The sequence below is a fragment of the Anticarsia gemmatalis genome, chromosome 15, assembly GCF_050436995.1.
Source record: "Anticarsia gemmatalis isolate Benzon Research Colony breed Stoneville strain chromosome 15, ilAntGemm2 primary, whole genome shotgun sequence".
In the NCBI taxonomy this organism is placed as follows: Eukaryota; Metazoa; Arthropoda; class Insecta; order Lepidoptera; family Erebidae; genus Anticarsia; species Anticarsia gemmatalis.
Window position 1 is genome coordinate 3,730,069 of NC_134759.1, and position 26,793 is coordinate 3,756,861.

The 26,793-nt window shown below is 39.7% G+C and overlaps 1 protein-coding gene across 26 annotated transcripts in view; it reads right to left on the reverse strand.

Moving 5' to 3' along the window:
* Positions 1-5,827: 5,827 nt before the first annotated feature.
* Positions 5,828-26,793, reverse strand: part of LOC142978998 (tropomyosin-2) — a 29,580-nt gene continuing 8,614 nt past the window's right edge. Inside the window, exons 1-8 of one of the 26 annotated variants that reach the window (XM_076123695.1) lie at positions 25,836-26,585; positions 18,496-18,629; positions 16,409-16,526; positions 15,494-15,564; positions 13,011-13,086; positions 11,331-11,393; positions 10,491-10,560; positions 5,828-6,110 (exon numbers count right to left, since the gene is read on the reverse strand). In XM_076123695.1, the coding sequence (XP_075979810.1) occupies positions 6,025-6,110; positions 10,491-10,560; positions 11,331-11,393; positions 13,011-13,086; positions 15,494-15,564; positions 16,409-16,526; positions 18,496-18,629; positions 25,836-26,570 (1,353 nt within the window). In that variant the 5' untranslated portion in view covers positions 26,571-26,585 and the 3' untranslated portion in view covers positions 5,828-6,024. The other 25 variants (XM_076123696.1, XM_076123692.1, XM_076123699.1 and 22 more) reach the window with 25 other exon arrangements.

The window sequence follows — 26,793 nt, forward strand, 5'->3', positions numbered from 1 at the left end:
AATCGTTTCATAGACAATTCATCTAAAACCCTGACGATGCACTTGACATGGAACCGAACACCTTTTTCTATGATGACAGTGCCGGATGGCTAGTGCATTGTTCGCATTCGCGATGACTGTAACACTCTCAGGTGCATAAAATCTATATGTAGGTACATGTCGATAACAACGCCACCACGAGGTAGGTACTCTCAAACCCTAGAAACTGTTCAAATATCCAATGGATTTTCAGGAAACCTAAGTGGTCTTGTGAAAAATATTATGGTTGCTGCAGACCAAGCAGCAGACCAAAAAGCTGTTTTTGATATTGGGATTTACAAATAATTTATTGTAGAAGAAAAATCTTTTATAAAACCATTGGTAAGGTTTGATATGATTTGAGATCAAAGCCTCAAAACATGAAGAGAACCCATGTAAATATTATTATTACACTGCTTGTAAGAATAACACGGTTAAATTTAATTTCGTACTCTTTATTTAAACCAGATCTTTGTATAACTATATTGGCAATAGCTATGATATCAAAACGTTGTTGTTGGTACCCATTATTTGTAATTTGATTATAAGCCAAGATGCGTTTGAGTCATTCATTGGTTATCGAGTTCAATATTGAAATAGTTTTATTAGTTTAACTAGGTAGTAGTTTGTCTATCGATGACGTTTCAATTCTTCCTGCATCTGCACTTGCAAAAATATTACACTTGCCATCTCTTCTCTGTGGCCCAACCTTCCGAACTGGCGGTAATTTCACTTATTGTCAGTGCTTGACCTAAATGAATAAATGATTTAATTTTGATTTTGCATCACATCAATGGTGTCAACATTTACTGTGCTAGGCATGTAGTGTTACTGTCACGTAGAACAAATAAATAAATATTTTTTGACAACTCACACACGGTCAACTGATTTCAAACTAAGCAGAGCTTGTACTATGGTAACCAGTCAACTGATCAACAAACTTATATACATCTAAATACATAAGTACTTATATTAACATCCAGGCTCAGAACAAATACTCGTGCTCTTCACACAAATATTTGTCCCGGGTGGGATTCGAACCCGCCACACGAAATATTGAATATTACTCAAACAAATATTTATTCAAATATTAGTTTAAGTTACTTGTGCTATGTAGGTCTAATACTAATGTGTCTGTATATTGACATTTTAGCAACATAGTTCTTTGAAATCCCTTACACACTAGCACGAAGTAGGTAATTCTTGGTCTCACTGGTGTGTTTTTTAGGTCCCAGGGTTCCTCTTCAACCACGCAACCACCAATCCTCTTACACCACATAACCTAGTCTTTCTTCCCCCAAGAAAGATGGGTATCCGAAGGGATTTCCCCCCCCCCCCTCCCCCGATAAAAAAAAAGGTAATTCTTGGTCTAGGACTTGATATTTTACGATGGGTTATTTCGGTTCAGACTGTTATTGATTCACGTCATAGTTACTTCCTGGCAAATCCACCATAGATTAGTAATAAGTAAATAAATAGATCTAACGGACCACGTCAAGGCCTATTTTGCTATGCCTTAGTGACGCAACTCTATGTTATAACAAACTTATTTATTGTAAATATAATATTTAAATTTAACCCATTAATGTTCCATTGCTGGGCAAGGGTCTCCTCTCGTAATGAGGGAGGGGTTAGGCCTTTAGTCCACCACGCTGGCCAATTGCGTTTATTACGTAAGGTGAAATTAAATAAAACAAGTAAATAGTATTTAATATAAATTTATTTTACAAGAGTGAACAGTTTAAAGCGCTGATAGGTACACCTCTCACAAGCTAGTCTTAGAAACGGACTCGAACCTGAGTCCTCAAGGGTATTGGGAAGTACGAAGCATTCATAGTAGGTACTAATAAGATACAATCATATTGTCGTACAAAATCTAAGCTAAGTAAAAATACAAAATTTTCAAACCTATTAATATTGTATAGTGAATTTCTCAGTCACACTTTGATTTCGGATGGAATGTTGTATATTGGAATGTATAACAGCCATATTGACTGATAGAATCGAAGCTGTTTGCAAAACGATTAGGATGTTACCACACTAATATAGCCAGGACTATCGACAGAAGCGTTGGCGTAGTAACATCCTTATGTGCAGGCCAATACAGATTGTAATGGCATCGACTGGAACAATATAACAGGTGTATAACACATGTATAGGCCAGTGGCGAAGGGTCAGTTTTTACAAAAGGTAAGCCGGAGCTATTAGTCATTATCTAGGTATAATACCTACATATTATGTACATCGTAAGAATATCGACGTAAAATTCTGCATAATAACAATATGAGAGTATTATCTACATTCGACTACAGTCTCTTATTTCTCTCTCTACAGTCTAATAATACATAGGTACCTACTTACCATGCTACCTAATCATGCTTGTTTTGCATTAAGTTACTCTGTCTTCAGTGTAGTAACACGTAGGTAACACAACAGCACATATTTAAGATAACGGTATATCGAACGATTGATGATTGTCTCGCACTGGTTGTTTAATAACATATTATACAAGCAATTTAGAATGTATTCATCAACAATAAAATATCAAACACATTATGGATAAACGCAGAACACTTTAATAGAAATGAGTTTAACCTATAAATCTGACAAAATGAAAATTTACTCGAATAGAAACATGCAAAACAATTACTCTTTAATACACTGATACGTTCACAGTTATGCACAAACATTTAATAAGGAATAATGTTGTAATAAACACAAATATTCTAATTTGTTATAGAGCGCGCGAAAAAACAGTAAACAAACATAACCTAATGTCAAACTGGTGAACAATGTTCGACTCATACTTATGCAGGATGCTTAGCTTATATTTCGCCATCTCGCTCTTGCACGCGGCTCGCGCCGCGACAGAAACATGCGTAAGATCATGTGTCCGCCGCGGCGCGAGCGCTGTAGCGCGAGGCAACCCGCTCTTCCTCCGGCTTGCTCGCCACTATGCAGCGCGGTGTAAAGCGCGATCCAAAAGGTCGTAAGCGACATCGCCGCCATAGTTTTTATTGTACGCGATTCCCGATCAGCGCCTACGGTTTATTTCATTATTATTACTTCACGTTGCGTTTTTAGCGGAGCGTAATTTTTGAAGGGTAGGCGTTTTCGTACTGTTTCGATTAGATTATTGATTCTAGTTAAAGATTTCGCTTTAAATATTGTTTATTATTAATTAATTGTGTATTATTAGGCAAAAGTAAACAATTAATTTAACACTAATATTAAGTCTGTCCAGAAAGGGAAGCCGGTAGGAATCGAGTTGTATGGAGCCTTCGCCACTGGTATAGGCTTCCTGCAGACTGAAGTTCAGCATCATGTAAGATTTATATTGTATTTCTACGTACTTATAACTTCTTTATTTTGGGAAGTTAGACAATATTTAACTGATGTGCGAAAATAGAAACAATCTTTTCTCCTTTCAGACTTCCGAAAAATATTCCAAATGTAATTACATTTTCCTATCCAAACAGCTTTCTTTCATATAAACGGATGCACATTTTGCAAACAGCTTTGATCATTATTCAAAGTGTAACTGAGAATAAAAATAGTGCCTTAACTCAAAAAAACTCGTTACACATTTTCATAAGATTATGTTTTACACATCATAAAAAAATTATCTTCATAAAACATTCGCAGCGTGGGTACACAATCGGCAGTGTTTGTTAGGCGAGTTCAATGCTACATAAAATGAGCTTCGAAGTAATAAACTGGCTGTATGTAGTTAATATCTTTGCACAAATCCAGGTTACGACTGCTACGGTTTGTTTCGTAGACTAAAAGTACGGATGTTTCAGTTTTCATTTCCTTGGAATGTAAGCTGATACTCTGTTACTATGTAAGGTATCACCATTGGAATTTCAAATTCGTCTCTTGAGACTTTATAGTTTCGGTCTACATTTTAGAATCCGTCTTAAAATGTTGTACCTATAGGTACACAAACGTCAATGTATGTGAATATATTTGTTCTTGAGTTTAGTGTTCTCCAATTGTGTTACGTAAAGAATGTCAGTCCACGTAATGGTTGCTTGAATTTCGCAATGAGCTTAGTATTATGAAGCTAAAATAGATCCTCTTGAGGTGTCCAAAAATTGACGGGAGGATGATTGGTTCATCAATGGATTTTACTGATTTGGATAGACACCTAGAGAACTTATACGTAGGTTAAGAATATTATAAATGATTTTATTCGTGCAACAAGAATAGCCTTTATGTTCGATACATTTAGAATTTTAAATGCTACACTAGACAATGTACAAGTCTCAAAAATATTTTTACAACTAGACATTTTGATAACAATGATAATATTCTGGACATCTAATTTTTATTTTCGCTCAATTGTTTTATTCCTTTGCAACAATATGTAAACGTAGTCTAGCTTTACGAGCGAGCTCTAGTTAGAATAGACTAGGTATATTAGTATTGCTCAAGAGATTAAGGCATTTAGATAGCTGCTATTTCGTTTAAGACTTTATTTTAAATAATGCTTCGCGTCTAGAAGGCTTCGTCTTTATCTCGCAACAAAATTCATACTGGTATATTCCGATTCCATGACACAATCTTTTCAAAACTTCTGTGTCCATATTTTTATAAAACTCATTTTCCTACAAATCCTTAAATCTTTCGAAGAGGCACTTAATTAATCCAGCAACGCTAAAATATCCAAAGAAATATTTCGGATGCTAAAGCTGTCCGATTTTTGACTTGAGCTCTGTGCAAAGAATATTGTTGTGATTTCCATGCTCACAATCGAGATACTTACTTTCCGTACAATATCGTCTGCAAATTTTAATTTTACCTTCCAATACGTTAGTAATGTCGGCTAATAAAGCAAGATACTGAACCTTTTTATTCGTAAAACTTCGTGTTTTGCTGTTTTATAATAGACTAGTTTTCGAAGCAACATTCACCGCGTGCGTCCGCACAGTCCGCACACATTTCCCGCCATTTCTCCACAAGATGGCGACCACTTAAAATGGCCGGGTGTGGCCTAGTATCCTGATAGATCTGCGAATGTCTGGTCCACCTCCTCTGCAATGGCCTTGTATTTACTGCGTTCTTCTACCACCTCGTCTGTTAGTAATATTAGTGTATTAGTAACAGAAGAATTTCATCTATCTACATTATCTAATTCAATGAACTTATAACTTCATTATAGATTAGTATTAATTAGATAAAGGGTCGGGTCAATGTCAATATCGTGTCGCCTAGAAATGTCTCCCAGATTCACAGAGATTACTGATTTTATTTATTCGTAGTTTCCTAACAGTGCATGCAAAATGAAAAACTAAGACGAAGGTAATGCAACAAATATGTAATTTACTTACCAAAACCAAAGCGTTCTTACAAAGCTCTATCTACTGACAAATACTTACGCAAACTTATCATACAGCTAATTCTACCTTTCTCCAATAGGTATGTGTATTGCATTGCAAGTGTAAAGAACTAAAAATAAGTAAGTAACATGCAAATAATTATAAATTCTGTACCCACTACTTAATTATCTTTTTTTTACACAAATATCAACAAGTAGGTATCATTGTGTACCTAAATACAAAGCTACTTTAGTCATGCTTAACCAATACAACGAAGAAGAAAAATAATACTTTACATCTGTACTTGAAGTTCGTTACTGAACATTCTGAGGTAGTCCATCTAGAGCACCCGTCCGAATAGCACCTAGCTTAGTCCACGAACAGAACCTGTCAAATATGGGTGAGTAACGGGTGCTCTAGATGGACAACCTCAACATTCTTATTGCATGGGTATAGTATTTATTAAGGGAGTCAAATGAAACAAGTCATAAGTAATAAATTAATTTATTTATATTACTCGAAAATAAATACCGCCATAAAGCTATGGATTTTAATACTTTAAATCAGGAGTATAAAATATAAAGTAAAAATACATCTATTCGGATATTGTTTGAATCGCGGGCGGTTGTAGATGCCGCGGCGTGGCGGAGTCACCCCAGCCAAGTCCGAAATAAAGCGAGCCAGCTTATTCCTTGAGGATGAGCTCGACGAAGGCGGTGTCGAGGTCGTCTCCGATGTCCTTGTACTTCTCCTTCTCGGCGACAAGTTCGTCTGCACATTCGACAAACCATTACATCATATGCTCATCGGTTAAAAAATTACAAAAAGACAAATTGATCACTTTTTGCGTCGCAGTTCCATAACTCTTCCCCAAGTCAAGTCGTGGATAATTAGTTTCAGCGTAATGACGGTTACAGACGGTGCGACATGTCCTAGCGTCGCGACATGAGTGCGCTCTGTGTATGTGTTTGCAGCCGCATTTTCGAAGCTTTGCATGCTGATGACTGTCCGTTAGTGATGTGACTTTGTTATCCATCGTTATTTGATTTTTTTGCAAATTATCTTATTCCGTACGTTCCGTACAGTAGCATCACATCACAATCCATACCGTCTGTAAGCGCACTAAATCAGCAGCAGAAGTAAAATATATTAAAGATGCTTACATGTTCGTATCCTTGTTATTCTGAAGCCATGCGTCGACTCGCTGGGTTACTAGAAGCTTTTTTTATTTTTGCATAGATAATGAGGTTTCGATAGAACGTCCAATTAGTTTTACATGCAAACTCAGTTAGAAAGCGAAGTTTCTGAATATTGTGATAGTTTAATGGTCGTCAAAAGAGAATCAAAGCGCGTGTATCCGGTAACGTAAATGCATAATGAGTGTCGAAGGCTCGCGGCGCGCGACTCAGTGGCAGCACGTGCAGCGGTCGCAGACGCGGCCCTGCGGCGGCGCCGTGCGCAGCCCGAGGTCGTCGAAGGCACAGTCCAGCTCGCCGCCGATCTCGTGGAACAGCTCCTTGCTGGCGATCAGATCGTCTGCGGACACCGGCGCGGTCATTCGCCACGGCTCGTCGCCGCCGGTCGCCAAACTCACACGCATGCAGACCGACCGACGAGGCCAGGGACCCCACGCGAACGGGGAACAGAAATTCCATCAGCTATAGTTTCAGACGTTTATTTGCAACATAAAAAATATTCTTCAGTAGGACGTCGCACTAAGTTTTCACCGAAACGGACACGAAGCGCCGTCGGCGGCGCGGCATCGAGCGAGAGTTCGAGAGCAACGAGTGAGTAGACGTTGGAAATTACGAGGGGGGCGCGGCCTCGGCGGGAGGCGCTTCCGCGGGGGGCGCTGCCGGAGCCGCTTCCGCCGGGGGAGCGGCCGGTGCGGGTGCAGCCTCGGCCGCTGGTGCCGGTGCTGCAGGAGCTGCCGGAGCTGCTTCCGCCGGAGCCGGAGCTGCGGCGGGAGCGGCTTCAGCCGGAGCAGCGGGAGCGGCGGCACCGTCAGCTGGCGGAGCGGCGGCCGGTGCCGCGGGAGCCCCCTCAGCAGCGGGTGCAGCCGGAGCTCCCTCCGCAGGGGGAGCGACCGCCGGTGCCGCTCCCTCTGCGGCCGGAGCCGGTGCCGCGCCCTCAGCAGGAGGAGGAGCAGCGCCTTCTGCTGGGGGAGCAGCGGGAGCGGCACCGTCCGCAGGAGGGGCGGCTCCTTCTGCCGGTGGAGCAGCGGGAGCGGCACCATCCGCAGGAGCGGCAGCCGGGGCTGGCGCTCCTTCTGCGGGTGGAGCAGCTCCCTCCGCAGGTGGAGCGGCACCCTCGACTGGAGGAGCCGCGGGTGCTCCTTCAGCCGGTGGTGCAGCTCCGTCGGTGGGTGGGGCTGCACCCTCCACAGGGGGTGCCGCTGCGTCGGGGGCGGGGGCGGCTTCTGCGGGGGGCGCGGCCTCGGGCACGGGCTCGGGCGCGGGTGGCGGCGGGGTGGGCTCCTTGGGCGGCGGCGTGGGCTGCTTGGGGTGCAGGCGCTCGTACTCCTTGCGCGCCGCCTCCCGCGCTATGTCGATCTGGCGGCGCGTGGGGTCGACGCCGGGGATGAGCTCGACGAGCGAGTCGTCGATGTCGTCGCTGATATCGTTGAACATCTCCTGAGCGCCGATGAGGTCATCTGCAGCAGTGGGCGACGGTGAGCGAGCGCACGCGACTGCATGCGTTAGCACGTCTCGGGGCCGGGCGGGGCCGGGTGCCGGGCGCTACACTAGGGGTCGTGCGGGTTCTTCTCATGCCCCGTGCCGCGGATGATGGTATATACAGTGCTTCCTGATCCCGCACTCAATCGAGTTTTCTGCGATTAATTTTGGTTCGCCCCGAACATCCCGAAGTTTCTTGACAGATTCCAATTTATTGATGGTAATGATTTTATGTTACAAATGTTTAAATTATTATGATAATGATCGACGTTATAGCTGATAGAATCGACGGGGTAGGTAGTGTTAATCGACAGGGACGGTTAGGGAAAAAACACACTTGTTAGTAAAAAAGACAACGGTATAAAAATAATAATATATATTCATAAACACTTTTATTAGAATACTCTTAAAAATCATTAAATTATTTTTCACGAACTTATCTATCAATTCATTAATCGATAACATTAAAAAAGACGGACTCCCTACGTATCGTTCGCTCTCACAGACGTATCTGATTGTTGGACAGTGTGACGTCACCGCTGTCACCGCTGTCACCTACACTTGCTCTCTTGTCTATGCGCGACGCGGCAACTCGCTAACCTTGTTTACAACTTGGAATAGTCGCCATTTATTCATCGATTAATTTAAATAAATAACAACAAACTCAAATTATGACACGAGAAAATCATACTTCAAACATAATAAGAATATCAAATATTTCCAATTTAGCAAGAATATTCCTATAAATATCATTTTTTATTGTATTACCGTCACTCATTGAATAAAAATATCTAATCTCTTCACTAACATTAAGTAAATTAAGTTCATAATAAATTGCAAACAGTGCATTTGAAAATATTAGCATACGACGCGTTGTATGCACTTATTCCGTTGAGTGAAATATAAAAATTATATCGAAACAAAATACAGCGACTAATTTGTTCTACAAATACATAGAAAATTTAATATTGTACAAAAACTATGTGCATCGTTTTATAAATAATGCTAAATGTCTTTTAAGTTGAGTGTAAAATGTGTAACATTTTGGACCCCGTTGTGGAATGTCGATATTAACATTATAAATCTTACACTAGAGTGCTACAGAAGCGCTAACTGCATACGTCATAAATACCGATCATTTGACATAACAGGCACGCTCCTAAAGTAATGACTATAACAAATTACACGTCTCAACTATACGGACATACATATTAGTAATCTGTGGATGTAGTAAAAAATTGCACATGGCAGTGCTATCGTAGCGAACACTCGATTTTTTGAAGTTACATTAAAAAGCGGCTGGCAATTATTCTATAACTAATAACATCTATTCGCGCGCTCGGCTCACTGGCGTATATTATGAACAAGAAGTTTGAAATTATATATTATGTCAATTAAATAAGAACTTCTTGCACTTTCTAGTTGACTCTTCGCGACATTTTAATTAATTATTGCGCCATTGTTAATTAAAAGATGGCAGTTTTGTCATTGGACGATTGCAAATGGCGCACGGTTGAGCGAATGATGAGGCGAGTCGATATATATATATTATAACGTAGTGAGTGAGTGGAGCGCGCGAGCGTGGGAAGGGGCGAGGTGTTCACATGTTCTGGATGTCGTGGAGCGTGGCCTCCATCTCCTCCTGCAGGAGTTTGCTCTTTTCGCGCTCGGCCACCAGATCGTCTGCAAGATTGGACGTGGCCACGGTCAGTGGGACACACAACAAACAACCGTTCGGTCCAAACGTTCGCATTTATTTAACAACGTCAATAGTTTTTACAACAGAATGTTTGAACCGACCAGCGCAGGCAAAAAACAACATCAATATAAAACCATGCCAAATCACAGAAATAAAATCACATCTAAGATTCGAGCATTCTAGTAGGAGACACTTAAAAAGTCATGCTAACAAAAAATGCACAGAATTGAATTTGAAACACGAGCACCTAGATAATTATAATAATATGAAATAGTGTGTAAGAAAGATGATCATTCATTGTAATTTGGTGCAAATGGGTGCGTAAACAAAAACAATTCTGTGGTCATTAAAATAAACTCTAACACTGTTACTAAAAAATAAGATAAAAATAAGCTTAAGATTTTAGCAGAAATGACAGAAAAAAGCTTTCAAATCTATTGTACAATGTACAGCGTTGTAAATCATAAGCCAGATCTAATGGCGGCTGATATGGTATCATATAAGTGCGTAATGTCCAAAGCTTTGTTATTATCAAACGTGTTATTTCAACTTGACTTTAGAGAGTTGTATATTTCACTTAACCAACTGCTGTACGTAGTATAGCTCTGTATAATATCTGGAGACCCTTGAAAACTTGCAAAACTAGCATCAGTAAAAATGGACGAATTATTTTGTCATGAAAATCATTTCTACTGTTTATCCTTTTGTATATCTGTATTGTAATTAAATAATATAATATTTGAATATGTCTTTTTTTCGTATAAATTGATAGATTACCTTCAAGCCTGTCGACCTCCTTCTGGAGTTTCTGCACGGAGCGCTCAGCGAATTCGGCACGCGCCTCAGCCTGTAATTATTTAAGATTTCTTTTAACTTTTGAACTTCAAGTGAACAGCCTATTTTCTGTGCTTTTACTAATGTGATTACTGTATTTTATTTTTATTAAAATTATTAATTCTTCGTGATCAAGTGTTTTTAAGTGAAAAATTGTACTTAACAGAAAAAAACAAAATTTTATTCTTAACGTGATCTCTACTGCTCAGTATATAGAAAATAGGCTGTTTTCCAAACTATTTAATTGGGCATGCAATGAATTTATTCTCAAAGTTAATTAACAATTCTTTTTTTGTGTTAAATTTAAAAGAAAATATCAACATTTAGTAGTAAAACGAAAAGAAACTATGTTACAAACAATAAAGCCACAATCACCATGCATTTACCTTTACCGAAAGCGGCTATGTGCTGAGTGGAGACACTACAACACTAAATACCAGTCCCGTTACCCGATATATACATGTATGATATATACTACCAATATATGGATATACATAATGTACTAATAGACAATGCGCAGGATACTCTGGTCGCCATTCAATATTTTTTTAAGATCACAATGGATGATCGATGAGTTATAATTTGAATTGATAATATTATCCTTATGTTATGAATAGATTATTTATGATATTTATATTCCAACATAGGTATTATATGGGGCATTAAACATTATAAATCATTTAATAATAATATAATTTAAAGGAAATGTTGCAATAAACGTTCAATAGTATTTTTATTGTTCATGTGTTGACGACCAGAGCACCCGTGGTTCACAAAACTTACTTGCGATAGTTTCTGCGAGAGGCTGTGGATCTTATCCTCGACGTGCTCGCGAGACGCCATTGCCTAGCCACACAGGATGGATTACTAATGGCAAGCCACCGACATGCCGCCTGCGTTGTGACTGTACCACTTACATACACCATACGAACACAAAGGACACTTGCATGGGTGATGGGGAATGGACGAAGAAGAATAATGGAAAAGATGTCACAAAAGACACGAACAATATTACTTTTACAAAAAGAATGGAACAAGTTAGCAACAAGGTGCTTTGTAGGTTGACATTGACATTAAGAAGTTCAATAACATTCAAGTTACGAAGTATATTGGATTAACAGTTACGTAAACACGTATGAAATTGATACCAATTTTACAGCTACATGAAGAAATATTAAGAACAGCTATTACGTCAGCCGTAAAGGTCGTACAAAAATACTTATTGAATTTAAAAAGCGTACAATCACAACACAGACGTATAGTACATACAGCTAGATACAGAAATAGAAGATAGTACTCGTAAATAGATACATATAGATGAAGCACCAACCGCCGCCACTCGACACTAGGGCCTAAACCAAACGAACGTAGCTTTACGATGCTGCACCCAAAACGTACTAAAATGTCAAATCAAAATACCCACAAATAATATACATCACAACTGATTATGGTCATTTAAGTTGACATTTTCACATCCCAAGGCACAACGTACTAACCCAAAACACTGAATGGCAATGAACATGAAACGAAACTAAAACCGTAACCAATTCTATCTACGTATTCTTCCGGTCCGGCTACCGTTTTACCTCTTTCAGTTGAGCGTCCAGGAGTTTTACTTGACCTTCGTAAGTCTCTTCCCTCTGCGTAGCCTGCGATTATTATTTGTTAACGAAAAACACAAAACAGCGAAAACTGAATACATGCGGCATCGCACAGTGTTGCTGACGATGTCCAGACAACACTGCGCGATACTAGAGTATTAAACGGGTATAAATTACACTAAAACTATTATACAACGACATAACTGTTAAGAAAGAAAACATACACAACAGCAAAAAAAGGAGAAAATTATCAATATGAATAAAACTGAACACGGCGGAGTTACAGACGCACTACTCTCGAGTCCCATTCACCATCAGCGTAGTGGAAATATTGCAGCTGTATGGTGAATCAGACAGAGAGGCTACACTAGAGGGTGTGTGCGGCAGAATGCAGTTAGGCAAGCTAACATAAACACTCGCGTAATGAACCGATCTCGTTCGCATTCACACCTCCTTTAGGCGGGTGGTGAGGGTTTTGATTTGGTTTTTGTACTCCTCTTCGCGTTGGTTGGCCTGTGAGGAACGTTTTTGGTTACTCATCACTTACATCAAATGCGGATACTTTAGTAATTCACACATACTCGTTCATCTGACTCATACATACATACGATTAGCATTTACATGAAGTCCGACTGTTTCGTCCTAGCCTTACTCATTACTTGACGACACAATGTAGGGAACTTGCAGCTCTATTCCTCCAAAGGATAACAAAGGTTGGTGCATCATTCGAACTTATTCGTTTGAAAATTAATCATCAAAGTTATATTTATTCGAAGGGTAATTATAACCCTTGATCTGAATTCCCTAGCTTTGTTCCTAGCCTAAATATACTTAAGATTATAGAATCAAAGTGAATAAATACCTTCTCCTCGGAGACTTCCAGGGACTTCAGGTTGTTACCAACGACACGGAGTTCCTCCTCAAGCTCGACGATTTTGCTGAGGAAAAGAATGACAGACAATCAACTTCTACTGTAATTATAGAATCGCTTAGGGAGATTGATGCTTGTACTTTATAAAACAGTTTCTTAATCACTTTGAACTAGAGGACTGTTCAAGAGAACAGTTTGTTTTTTACAACATCGATTAATATTTCAACATGTTAACTACAGTCATTATGTTCAACTATTTGTTCTATTAAACGGGAAATTTTAACAGCTTTTAATCAATATCAATTAACGGTCGACCACTTGTTCAGTGACCGACATGTTGTCAATTTAAACGTGTCCTCTTACATTAACTATTTCATGAATAGTAAAATGTTAAGCGTGCGTGTTATATGTATTAATATGATGATCGGTTATTTGAATAAATGCTTCAGACTCTTCATAGTTCTATGGTAATTTATCGAGATAATCAAGCAATTATTCAATGAAACATGCAACATTGCAAAGACGATAATTTTTCTATTTCCACTGGAATTCAAAATCGTAGGTGCAGTTTTCTGGTGTTATCATCGCCTTAGCAACTTACGATATCCATTAATCAGCACGAATCAGTGAAAATAACTCAAACGCATACAGATAACAAATTCATTTGCAATTTAATGACTTTAAGCTACTACTTTCTTGTTTTCACTGACACATACTGCAATGGCATGATCTCGTGCAGCGCATTGGTCAAATTCATTGATGTATTCTAAGATATCGTGTGTGGTGTCTAACCATTGACATCGAGCAGCTCGCGATATCGCACCGCCTGAAGGCTAGACAACTCGTTGATGAACTGTTGCATCGTTAATACCATTCAGAGTAAAATGTAGAAAGAGTTGTCTAGTTCAAGGCGCGATTTTAGCTCAAACACGGTCACTTTCGCTCGCAGACTCGGGAGACTCAGCGGCTGTAGCGGAAGTAGGTCGTGTGCTGAGTATCAAGCAGTACTCACCAGTCGCTCTGCTCGGCGCGCTCCTCGGCCCGCTCGAGGTCCTGCTCCATCAAGACGAGCTTGCGCGCCACCTACCGCCGGCCGAGCGTTAGTACACGCCCACACGCACACACACACAACACACACTACTCTACCGAGCCGGGCACCGCTCTCGACTTGCTTCGCGAACGTGCAGTGCTACATATATGTACTTTACGCGTGGCTTATGCTTTGTGTTAGTGTCACTGTTGACTACACCGACGTGTGAAAACTACGCACGGGTGTGGAGTGCACAGGAATTACAATGTTACTCAATTGACATCGGTTTGTCGAACATTCAGTTGCCAGAAGGCTTCTAGCAACAACGAACGACTCGATTAGATATAAAGTGGAAAGTACTCAAGAAATGAAACCATACTACCGAAGTGTTTGCCGAGCTCTTCCGAGACTCGTACTCTAATGTTAATGGACTTTCGTCCACAGGTGTGTGTTTATCTAGTTAGTGCAGACATTTGTGAGTTAAATGATGGCACAAATGTCCTGATGTTGTCCTGCTAGAACTAAAAAGCAAAGCAGTATTGGTACTTGAGCAAAAACACAAACAACGTAAAGTCAAAAAGGATCACACAAAGCGGGGGGAGTCGAGAGCGGTGTCAGAACTCACTTATTTAAAAATATAAACGAGGGTTGTCCCAAAACATTTAGTTCTAAAAATTACTTTTTCAATAAAACATTAATAATTATCTAAGTGCTATCTAGTGCATTATCGTATTCGTTAGGTGATGTGTGCGCTTGCATATGTGCGGCACGCATACGGCCAGTAATTCTGGTGTAATGCGGTGCATATCTGAAAACGAAAATTGCCCTATACCACACATATTTCCTGACAACCTAACCTATAGCCACGTTTAAGAGATACACACACTGAAGACAGAAGTTTAGTCGACACATGGACATGATAGTTAAACATTTGCATAAGAAATATCCATGAAATGGGGCAACCCTTGTTTAGTGTGACGAGAGCAGCGACGCTCGGGCGCGAGGGTCGCTGCTCCGCACCGTGTCCTTATAATTAAGAGTAGTGCCGCTTCACTAAACATGAACCGGCACCACCGTATTAATGTCATGACAAATGCTAATTAATTAATGTCCTGCGTTCAGCTTCCGCCTCGTACGCCACCTAGAATGGGGACATGCAATAAGAATAACAGTGAGCGCCGATGTTAGAAATACCTATGTAGGTAAATCGGGTTACTGTGCAGAATGTTAAGAATGCAAATGAACAACCATGCAGAACGGAGGCGAAAAATTGCAAAACAACGCGTCGGGACCACTGCACAGCGATCACAGTCGCCTGACACGCCGGAATAACAATGTTCGACCGAGTCGCGTCAAGCGGACGCTAGTTAATGTCATTCTTATTTCAGCGCGGTGTCGGCGGCGATGCGGCAGTGGCCCGTCCGCAGTACGGAATGAAACCTACGATTCACCGGATTCGGCACGCTCCTCCGCGCGCTCCAAGTCAGCCTCAACCATGGCCAGCTTACGAGCAACCTGGAGACACCATACCACGTTAAACAGCCGGATAATAACAAGTTACTACATACTGACATCGACGGACATGTGTAATTCGTTAAAGCCTTATGTCCGTTACGGCGTAGTCTTGGGCAAGTACACGCACATATATGGAAGTAATGCTTATGTAACAACATGTGCGATGAAGGAGGCTAGTCCCTCCATATAAGGCTCGGCGAGCAAGATCAGGCGCGATACGACTCCTTCTTGGGACGCTGACTTTTACGACTGCCTTCACTTCAGCGCGCAGGGTCATATGTCAGGGGAATTAGGACGCGTATAGCTGAACGTTAAAACCATCTGGCATCGAAGCGCAGTGACTAAGGTTTCCAACAAAAACATAATACCGGAGACTGCCGTATCTAATCTTGATGCGATAGCCTCCTTCTTCGAGAATGTACACTCAGTATTCAATGACTGTATATATTTGCTTAATGACAACAAATTCAAGCTCACAAGAGTTAATTTGCGGGGTAATGTTAATCAGTTCGAAATCCACATCTCATCGTTTAGTAGGAGACACGTAAATTCAATGGAAGGGGATTTATATGTAGAAATATAACTTATATTTGTTATAACTTCAAAAAGGGAATACCTGGATAAAAATGTCAGTAGGGAAACAACTCCAAAACTGGTAACACGACACGCTCATGTGAATGAGAAACCATATATTTTGAAAACAGGAACAAATGCGAGTATGGAACGAGCTCCATTGTGGATTATTCAAGTCGACGCAACATGGCATCGTTATGAAATATTCATTACATGCGTATTGAAACAAGACAAGCCAAACCAAACGACATCTAAACTCCCATATAAAGACCTCATCGTATTTCTTGTCAGCCTCCTCGGCGAGGAACCTGGCTTCCTTCAGCTGGTTCTCCAGGGCGTCCATGCGCTCTTCATCGGCCAACGACCTGTTCTCGAGTACCTTACGGGCACTGGACCACGGAACATACAACTTTAGTACATGATCGAACGGTGACTATTAAAAGGGGTGTATTCAAGGGTAACCCATTTGTTAGAAGACATGCAAGAAACGAACACTAGAGGAACATATAAAGCGACACACGACTGCTGCCCTCGAGCTGAAATAAACTGTGGATCGTGCAATAGCTTCATCGCTTTATTAGCGAATAACTTGTTTATTGCGCGTTCCAACATTATAAGTAGCCAACTGAACCCCTAACGGGATTTTAATTAGCTTTTAAATACTAAAGTAGTTTCATACATTCCGAACATAGCGTACTCGTGATAAACAAAAAATACTTTAAATGTTTTCTTATCATTACAACAATGCTAAAACTTCTCGATAATATTAAGAAATGTTTAATCTAAATAAAAATGTACCTATATTTATTACTTTCTGCAATGATCGGATTTGTACACATACATTTAAAACCGAATAATCGAGTCCTCATTTAGCATAGACAGATTCTAACGAGTTCACCGTTTCTATAATTTAAAATTAGTCACTGAGAAACAAGATTATCAGGTTTTAAAATAAAGTTACAGCTAATGTGTTATTTCACATAATATTCGTAATAGCTTGACACCGAAACATATAGCGTCTGTAAATCATTTCGACATTGAAAAGGTCCTAATGGAGTAGCAATTACCAAATTCTAATTTAGTTCTGATGTCAGCCATTTTAGAATATAAAACACATACCAAATTCTACTTGATTTTTAATTAATTTCGACACGACAATGGTGGAACAATATTTTACTTTTCCATAGAACAAGGAACGATCCGCGCAATAACACATCAGCTGTGATCGGAAGTTTCTTTTATAGCATTCCATTACTATCTTAACATCGAGTGTTTACTACTCACGGCACAACAATACCGTAATGGAATGTGTTTGAAAAACTTCAATGAATTGATAGGGAATATTCACATCTAGATTCATCGCACGACACCCGTTTTCATGTTAAACTTTTTGTAATAATTGAGAATGGGTTCTACGGTAGGGGTGCTTAATTCTAGGTGTGAAAATTCTTAATGTTTATGACGTCACGGACAAGCATTCACCTCTTCGTATTTCTTGTCGGACTCTTCGGCGATGAGCTTGGCCTGCGACAACTGTGCCTCCAAGATGGCGACCCGGTCGTCCTCCATATTGGTTCGGTTCTCCAGCGCCTTGCGTATTCTGGTTAGTGCGGGGCCAAACACATGCGTGTTATAACATCGATAAAAACACTCAAAGTGTTATGATTTGTGGCTTTTTATGAAGAAGAAAATCGTTCATATTGTACAATGAAAGACTTTCTCAAAATAACAGAATCAGATTTTTTTAAAAGGGTAGAAGAAACTCGTAAGATAGTTTTATCAAGAATATGGTGGTTACGGGCGTAAAATAAAATAAAAAATAAACACTCATGCACACAGTTATATAAATCGAGAAAATATTTACAACGGGAGCATAAAAATAAACAGTATAGATAATCCAATTTAGCTCTGAATTTGAAGAAGCCATAGTTGTGAGAGTCTTGTGTTACTAGATTTATCGAAAATCTGTTACTTTCATGTGTTGCATATTATATTATGTAAATGGAAAAACTGAATGGCTTCATCAAAATTAATTAATTATTCTGAATGTAAGAATAAATTTTGTTTCAATATTTATTTACAGTTCTAATTAGAGTTTTGATCGAATTCTATCGATATTATTATAAAAACAAATAAACAACATAATTAACCTTCTGGGTCTCGAACCCAGGATGTAATCAATTAAATGTAGATTGTTCTTACTACTTACTTTAAACTATATTTCTTATTCGTTTCTAAATTTTGTTCTTTTCTATCCAATAAAAGTAACTGACATTTGATTAGACTGGCTCTACCAGATCAATGTTTCATGTTATCTGCTATACAAGTCCCGGGTGGTCTATTAAGTGTCGAACTCACCGTTCGGACTCATCGGCAGCCTGGCTGGCCTCAGACAGCTTGGCGGTGGCGGTCGCGAGACGCTCCTCGGACCTCTCGAGGTCCTCCTCCAGCAGTTGGATGCGTCGGTTCAGGGCAGCCACCTCGGATTCGGCCTGCACAAAAACATTACATTTAAAACAACTACTAAGGATTTCATGCTTAAGAACATATTAAAATCAAAAATATGCAGTCGTAAAACATCTGTAGAACAGCATAGATACAATTGAAAGTTGCATTCCTAGAAGAAGCACACCTTTCACAATAACTCACAAGGTTCATGCGAAATCACGTGCCGATAACTCTAAACAAACGGACGAATATCTCAATAAGGGTAAACTTTTAGCTCGTAAAGCTTCGGTGCTAGGCGATACTGTGTTCGAGGAATGCTCGGTACTTCGGCTAAATAGAGACAATAACAATGCGGTCACAAATCTAAGTAACCTAATAAAATGTTATGCTATTTATAGCGGTGTCGCACACAGATGTTTCTATTAGGTTTTTGTTTTGCAGTTCTGTCTGCTCATAAAGAATGATAACTAAACGACCCAATTCTAATCAGATAGAAGTACATTTCATAGCGTTTTCTAAAACTTTGCACCGCGAACCAAAGTTAAATATTCTGTTTTCGGTGTCCAAAGTTGGCGAGCCGTACATGAGTACTTTTGGCCGTAAGAATGTGAACGTACAATAGACATTGTTAAACGTTGAAACACTATACGTGTTGAGCATTAAACATAAGACAGAGAACATTTTGCGCTACATTATTTATATTCATCGTACTGCACATGCCCATGACATCACGCGTCCTTGTCGCGAGGAAGCACTCCCGAGTCCCAGTTTCTCCTCCTTTTATCCTGTGTCGTCATACAGCGTGGACGCTAAATATAGCCCTGACTATCCTCACCATGTTATAATCACGCATATTCTAATTTACGTAGTTCTTTTCACGCGATATCTACAGCAATTAACTAAGCCAATACGTGTAACATTTTTTCTATAGAAATAACTTCCATTTCCAATGAACAAGATGAATAATTTCGATATACATTTTTTGCTCCGGGTACAAGACAAATAGGTGTCTAGTCGTGGCTATGTTTTAGAGATCAGTAGCCAGGCGTCACCTTGAACTCTGAGCATAATTCAAATTGACGTTTACTTGAGGCTATTTTAAAATTAGTGAGTTAAGCCTCTTATAAAAGTTCGATGACCTTTATCTTTGATCATCGGAATTCATAAGCATGGGACGTAATTTCCCTGAATGTTATTTAATACGAGATAGCGTAGTGAGTTCCACAGGTGCCCGAATTACCTGTATTTAACTTTCACCAATAGACGGAACACATTGTTTAAAATTTGTGGGATCGGTTAGGGCGGTAGCATTGTGTCTATTCAAATGTTGAACACAAAAGGCTAGCCCTTGCAAGCCCAATAAATTTGTAACACAACACCGTCACGCGAAGGGACCGTCATTATGTACGGGATGGTGAGTGCATCGATAGGAATTCAATATCGATAATTCCTATAACTTATCAGCCTTTACAGTGACTCACTCAGATATCTTAAGTATTTTATACGAATTATTACGATTCAAAGGATCATCAGAACTAGGTACCTTAAAAGATTTCAATAGAACTAAATGCTGAAGTCAAATTCTAATAAGACATGTCCCAATAAACATTTTCCAATCCAACGTATAGAAAGAGACGAGAATACTCGTTTCAATTGATATTCCCTTGGTACGTGATGATCATTATTTATTCAAATGGGTTAACAGCCTTGTCCCACCTCCATAGGTGTTTCCTCTGATTGAGCATTATTTTAACTGTTGACCTCAACTATCAGTGTTTAGCAGCTCGATGCGAGATGCGAGCTCCCAATGTTAGCACACGCCCACGGCGAGACACAAAAAACGCTCGTCTATTTCATCTACTAAACGTCTATTATTATAGTCTCTTTAACAAATTAATTTTAAATAGCGTTCGCTTTACGCTGAATTAGTAATTACTCTTTCACATTATCTACATTTACCGTTTCCTTATCGTCATTTTGATACACTTAGGACGATAAGACATGTATGTGAGTAGTGTTTTTGATATCAAAAGAATATCATAGTCATAGATTATAGACTACTCATTATTCGTAATAGAATCGAGCGTGTGACGGCCAAATCGAATTATATAAGGAAATAAGTCAAAGTGTAGCATCGATGGATGTTCATTTACAGGTGTTTATGATCTGTATGAGCTAGTAATGCTCGTCGCGTTACGTCATTCGACGATAACGGCGAGCAAGTCGGACACGCCTTCACGGCGCCAGCGGTCCTTCGAGGACGTCCGAACAACAGGAATGTACTAAAGGGTGTTAAGCTTCACGATTCCAGCCGGCTCGCTCTACATGTGCCACAAAAGACCGGTATACGACCTCCAACGCAACCAAACCTGTTACATGCAACAGAAACCGGCACACAACCGTGTACCGATCAAATTATGTAAAGACTTTTCAAGAAAACCTTCACATCCCAATAATAGATATCCAAAAGAGCAACACTTTTTTGGGAACAACACAGTCGATGAAATGAATGTGTTCGATGAAAAGAATCATTATTCGCCCTCTCTTTCTGCGAGATTGAACCGAGATGAATCCGAAAGAGAGGTCAATATGCGTACGTTGCCTGCACACCTAAGTATGGCCGGACATTACTCACTATAGGTAGATAGTACAAGACGACTGATAACTCTCATATTTTGACCCAAAATGAATTCAACACAGGTACACATTGATATGGACGTTTCACAAAGTTCACAGCACAATAGTAAAACACGTTTTCTTACTTCTTCTCTCCGCATTATTTCCACTTGTAATCGTTTGTGATACTCCTCGCACTCGTCCTTATATTTCTCCATTTCCTCTTTCGTTTGACGCATTTTTCTTTTCAACACGTCCAGGATCGTGCCTTGCTGCATGTTTGTCGTCATTTTTATGCACTTTTGAGTTTAAATCGAATGCCTAAATGCTAAAAACTAGAGACACCTTCGCTCTACTCGCGAAAATGCCAACTGACTGGGCCGCTCGTTATTGCCCCGTATCGTCGAGATGGGCACGGCACGAATGAACACAGCCGGCGAATAAAATGGCCGCCACCGAACCTAGACGCTGCTACTTTAATGGTACTGAGTTAATTAGCTTAGTTTCTGACTTAAAGCATAGATCAAATGAGCAGCAGCGGTGATCACAAGTGACTAATTGAAATTACACTAATATTTAACACAATCAGACATTCTTATAATGACTTTGACAGCGAAACATGAACAGAAACGTCACCCGCACGGACGCGACAATCGCGATAAGCACAATCGACCGACTGACGGAGGGACAAGTAGCTCCACCTGTTTACGTTCATCGGAACCTACATCCTGTAGGGTCAAAAGCGAGGTTCAGAAAGAAAACCCGAAAATATAGGATGGGCGCAACGGTAGAATGACCTTATACAATGAAACTACGGAAGTGATTTTAACTTAGTGAAGGGCTATTAACGCGCATTGTGTTGAAATCATGGGAAATTTTATTTACCGGTGTATCAATTGGATGAACTATGATATTTTGAAAAATAAAAAGGAGGGGCATGAATAATTGTTTAACAGTATCTAAACAAATATACAAACTGGACTTATTGTAACAAGTTTCTATATTCGTTAATATATTGCAATAGACAGGCTGGAAACAAATTAGCAGCGCCATCTAGTATACCGTCATGAAACTGTGGCAACGTGTCCGTGGCCAATGACAGAGCAGGCGATTAACCACGAACAATTTACTCAAGACTGCCGAAATTATATGACGTCATTTGGAAAGTATGTGCCTGTTTTAAATTCCGTTAAGTAACAGGGCAGTTGCAACAAAAAATATATCTTAGGTCGGTAAAGCAGTATCACTGAGGCAATGATAAGGCTAAAAGAGAAACTTTATTGGAGACCGAATTAAAAGACCGATAAGTCTAACTTTTATTGCTGCACATATAATATACCTGTTTCAGGTCTCCTTAATTTTTTTTCAACTAATCTCGTTTAAATATAGACTATCAACAGTCTGCACATAAATGATATGCTTCCTAGTTCTTGAATACAATACAATCGTCATATTAATACTCAATTGTCATTTTAATTTTATTTAAACCATTGTGAGTAGTGAGTGACATTAAGTGAGCAATAACCTCTGCTGCTGACTCATTTCACATTACAGAACAAGCACAAAATATGTGCACTAATTTTATTGACCTTGCGGCTTTCAGCCACATTGTACAAAATTGTTCCTTCTTTCAGACGGTATAACTTAGTTTACAAACTATTCAGCGGTTTCTGGAATATGCTAATTAGGGTTTTGTTCCAGACAAGCAGTATTTCTTAAATTTTATTGTTCCATTTTTTACCCGAATGATTTTTTTTTTAATTTATGGCATTTAAGACTTTCACTTTTTGCCGATGTCACCCGCTGTCAAAGGATATGACTTAACAAACAGGTATTGTTCTAGAACCCGGATCTAAACCTTCACAGCGAGCAGGTAAATAACGCTAACAGAACCGCGTGAATGCCATTTCTCCGAATACCAGAAACATAGTAGTTCGACTATTAGAATAACTTGATGATAAAACAAGAATTGAATACCAAAAAAGGACAAAGATTTCACAATCGAAGCGACCAAACTAGCAACAATGAACTCATTAACATTCAAGTAAAAAATACCTATTCAAACGTTATCTACGTGATTCTTGGACGATGACTAAAACTTATTTTCAAACACAGATATTTGAGATAGTCCATTATAAAAGTCAAGGCTTGTTGTCCCAATATGAGATGCTGCCATATTTATACAGGGTAGAAAGTTGGTCATCTGTCTGTCAGTGCCAGATGGTCAGTAATAAGTTATTGGAGTACCTGAAGGCTAACACGTAGATGGGCATGACCATACAGGCGGGTGTGGTGTAGTGTAATTACACGGCTGAGCTATGATACAGTGGCCGGCCACACTGAGTAAATAACACCAAGTGTGACGCACACAGACATCTGTCAACCAGTGATTGATTACGTAACACCATAATTTAATTATATGACATTCTACATTGACTGGCCATCGTGTGAATGTTGATTCTCAAACAGATTTCCAGTCTGCTTGTTGTTTTATAAAACACAATTAAAATGTAAATATTTAACAGCGAGCGTATGTTTTGCTGTGTACAGAATGTAATTTTTCCGCCGGTTTCCAACAAGGCTCTTTTAATGATTTGGCGTAACACGCGCCAACATAGCGTGCTAAATCTTTTAATTTGGCAGCACACTATAATTGCGAAGCAAAGTGTAGTAGGCGTAGTACAATGAGCCAAACGCCTTCGGACATTTATCAATAGTCTACTTCGTTATTTCTTTATAATAACAACACCTATCACGAGATGTAACATCTTCATAAGATAATTGACACACAGTCCGTGACCTATCTACATTCTATACAGTTTATTTTTCAGTACGGTTCAATTGATCGGAATTTTTGTGGTCGTGTTATGCGACCGCCTGTTCATAATACTACCGTAGGTTATCGTCCGTACAAACAACATTGATATTAATAGCTCATTTCAGTCCAATATTTCAGTGGTTACATGTATAAATCATAGAAATTCCTGTAAATAAATTCTTAGACTATGTAAACATGCAACACATAACTATTGGCCAGATGTGCACCAAACACGCACAGTTGTAGGGTTCCATACTTAGAACTAGTTACCCAGTACATTTCCGATAGTAAACATGCTTATTAGTGTGCTAACCTCGTCGTCAGAACTACCGTATAACGACGTATGCTTCACATGTAGGTCTTTACGAAACGGCAAATGTTCTACGTGTAAAGAAAATGTAAATGTAAAATACACATTTTTGGAGATGTTTCACGCTCGATAAATTGAGAAAGTAACTGAAGCACACGAGTGAAACAATACAGACAGTTCCACAATTCATTGATTTTCGAACTGCGTGCGTTTCCAGTAAAAGCAAACTCGTTTCAGATACATAAGTGAACAATTATTGCATGAAGCTAATTATGCTATCATGTCAGTTCAAAAAATGCAACAAACGTAAAGCTTAATAACCAGTTGGTTACATTTCCTAATTTAGACGTTAATTGGTGCTTATTGATGGACCAATACTTGAAACGGAAAACTGGTCTGGAAATGCATCAGTGTAAAATATTATGTATCTTTTTCCTGGTCTAAAGAGGGGATTATTTCCTCTTATTTTCTTTGCAATAGACTTTCGTAGGTTTAAGGCTTTAGAAGAAAAAGATGATTTAAAAATAAGGGATTCAGTTCAGGGGTATAACTTTTCTGAATAATTCTTTCTGAACCTGTTAATTCAAATTCCTTATGACGCAAACAATCTTATTGTTTCACCTGCTTCATTGGTGGGGTTACCTCCAACGACTTTGCGTGTATTATTGTATAGTCACGTGCAAAGAAATCCAATAAACGTTTACGGATTGGTCAACCCAGACTGCACATTCTCTCGATATATTTTAATATCAATTCGAATTGTTACGCTTTGCAATTACGATTGCCCATCGCTACGTATTCTTTCATGAATATTTTAGAAAGTGGAATAGAGTAGAATGCAATATGATGTGTAATATACCTAGATGAGTAAACACGTTCACTGAGTGTAAAAGTCGTCTGGTCTATCATAATTATTCAGTCCTCTAATTGCTCTCATAATGAGGACTATTAGATAAATGATAGCGAGTTTTAGTGAATCCCAAATTATTGTTTATCTATTGTAGACGCACGGCGCCTCTCATATCAATCTATGACTCTCCTAGTCCGAGATGTATATAGATAGGTATTTATGATAATGTGTAACCTGATATAAATATCTAAACCGCAATGTTAGATTATAAGCCTTCAATGTCAGACTACTCTATTTCATCACGTAGTGCTGGCATAAGACAACAGACTATCGACGAAGTGAAAAAAAAGATAAAATATTTTTTGTTTCCCATAACAAATTAAGGGCAAGGGCTGACAGCTATAAGCCACGTGCGCCTATCGATAGCAACGACATCTAGTGGAACCATGTGTAGTCGTCCGAGTAAACATGTCAAACGAAATGTCAGTGGCTCAGCTGATCGCCACGCGCGAGATGAGCCCGCATCTGCTTCATTTCGTGGAGCAGATTCAACGTTTTCTCGACGGCACGCGATTAAAAATAGTTCTGTGCGCATTTGGCCCACGCCTGCCTCACTCACACATCTAAATAGAAGCTCAAATAACGTAGGACATTACCCTTTTTAATGCAGTGTTCTTGATATTCTGCAATTCATTCTTTATGATGGAAAATTTCATCATAGTATCTGAGGAGAATATGGAACTGCCGAAGGCCAGACCCGGATAGTCTGCACATCTCCTCCTCCGCCTGTTCTCTCTTTCGGCCAGAACTTCAGTACACTCGCTAGTACACCTGAGTTTCGCGAGCTCCGCCGTCTCAGGATCATCATCTGATATATCTGAAGCGACGGCCGTGAATTCGGCGCCATCTCCCGCCGACCGCTCTTCGCGGAAAGAAAATTCATCGTCGGATTCATCTAGCGATTCCACATCTTTTATTCTACTATCGAATTCTATTTCATCATCAATATTCGCATAGTCCTCGATTGTGTTTCGATTCGAAAGTGCATCGTCACTATTCGTCCTTGTCACTTCTTGAGATTCACTAACACTATTGACACAAGGCACAACATCGTCTGTTTGACTGTCTAAGGCCACTAGTTTGGACGGACTTGTGTTTGCGGGCGCACTGGGGGCGGGAACGCGGTCGCCCCTCAGCCGCGGGTGGTGTTGATGCCCCCTGCGCCGCACGGGGGTGCGCCCGTGGGCGTGGGGCGCGGACGCGGACATTACTACGCTCGGCGCGGTCCGTCCGGCCGCGCAGCGGCGTCGGCCATGTTGACTGACTGTCATTCTCGGTGGAAACGCCGTGGCGCTGTAGTCGCACAAATGGCTGCCGTCTTTTGTTTTCATTACACTGTTTTACCGACTGTGCGCTGCGCATTTGTTTATAGTTCGGGGTGGGAATTTCAAAATGTTTTAGGATTGTTTTTATAAAACTGTTAGAAATAGATAACTAAAAATTCAAAAGATTTCGGTATCGGAACGTTAGAATTTTTAGAGAATGCTTTTTCTACAGTAACTAATGTATTTTTAAATATAAGAGATTGTTTAAAGTGTTACTTCTTAAATCGTC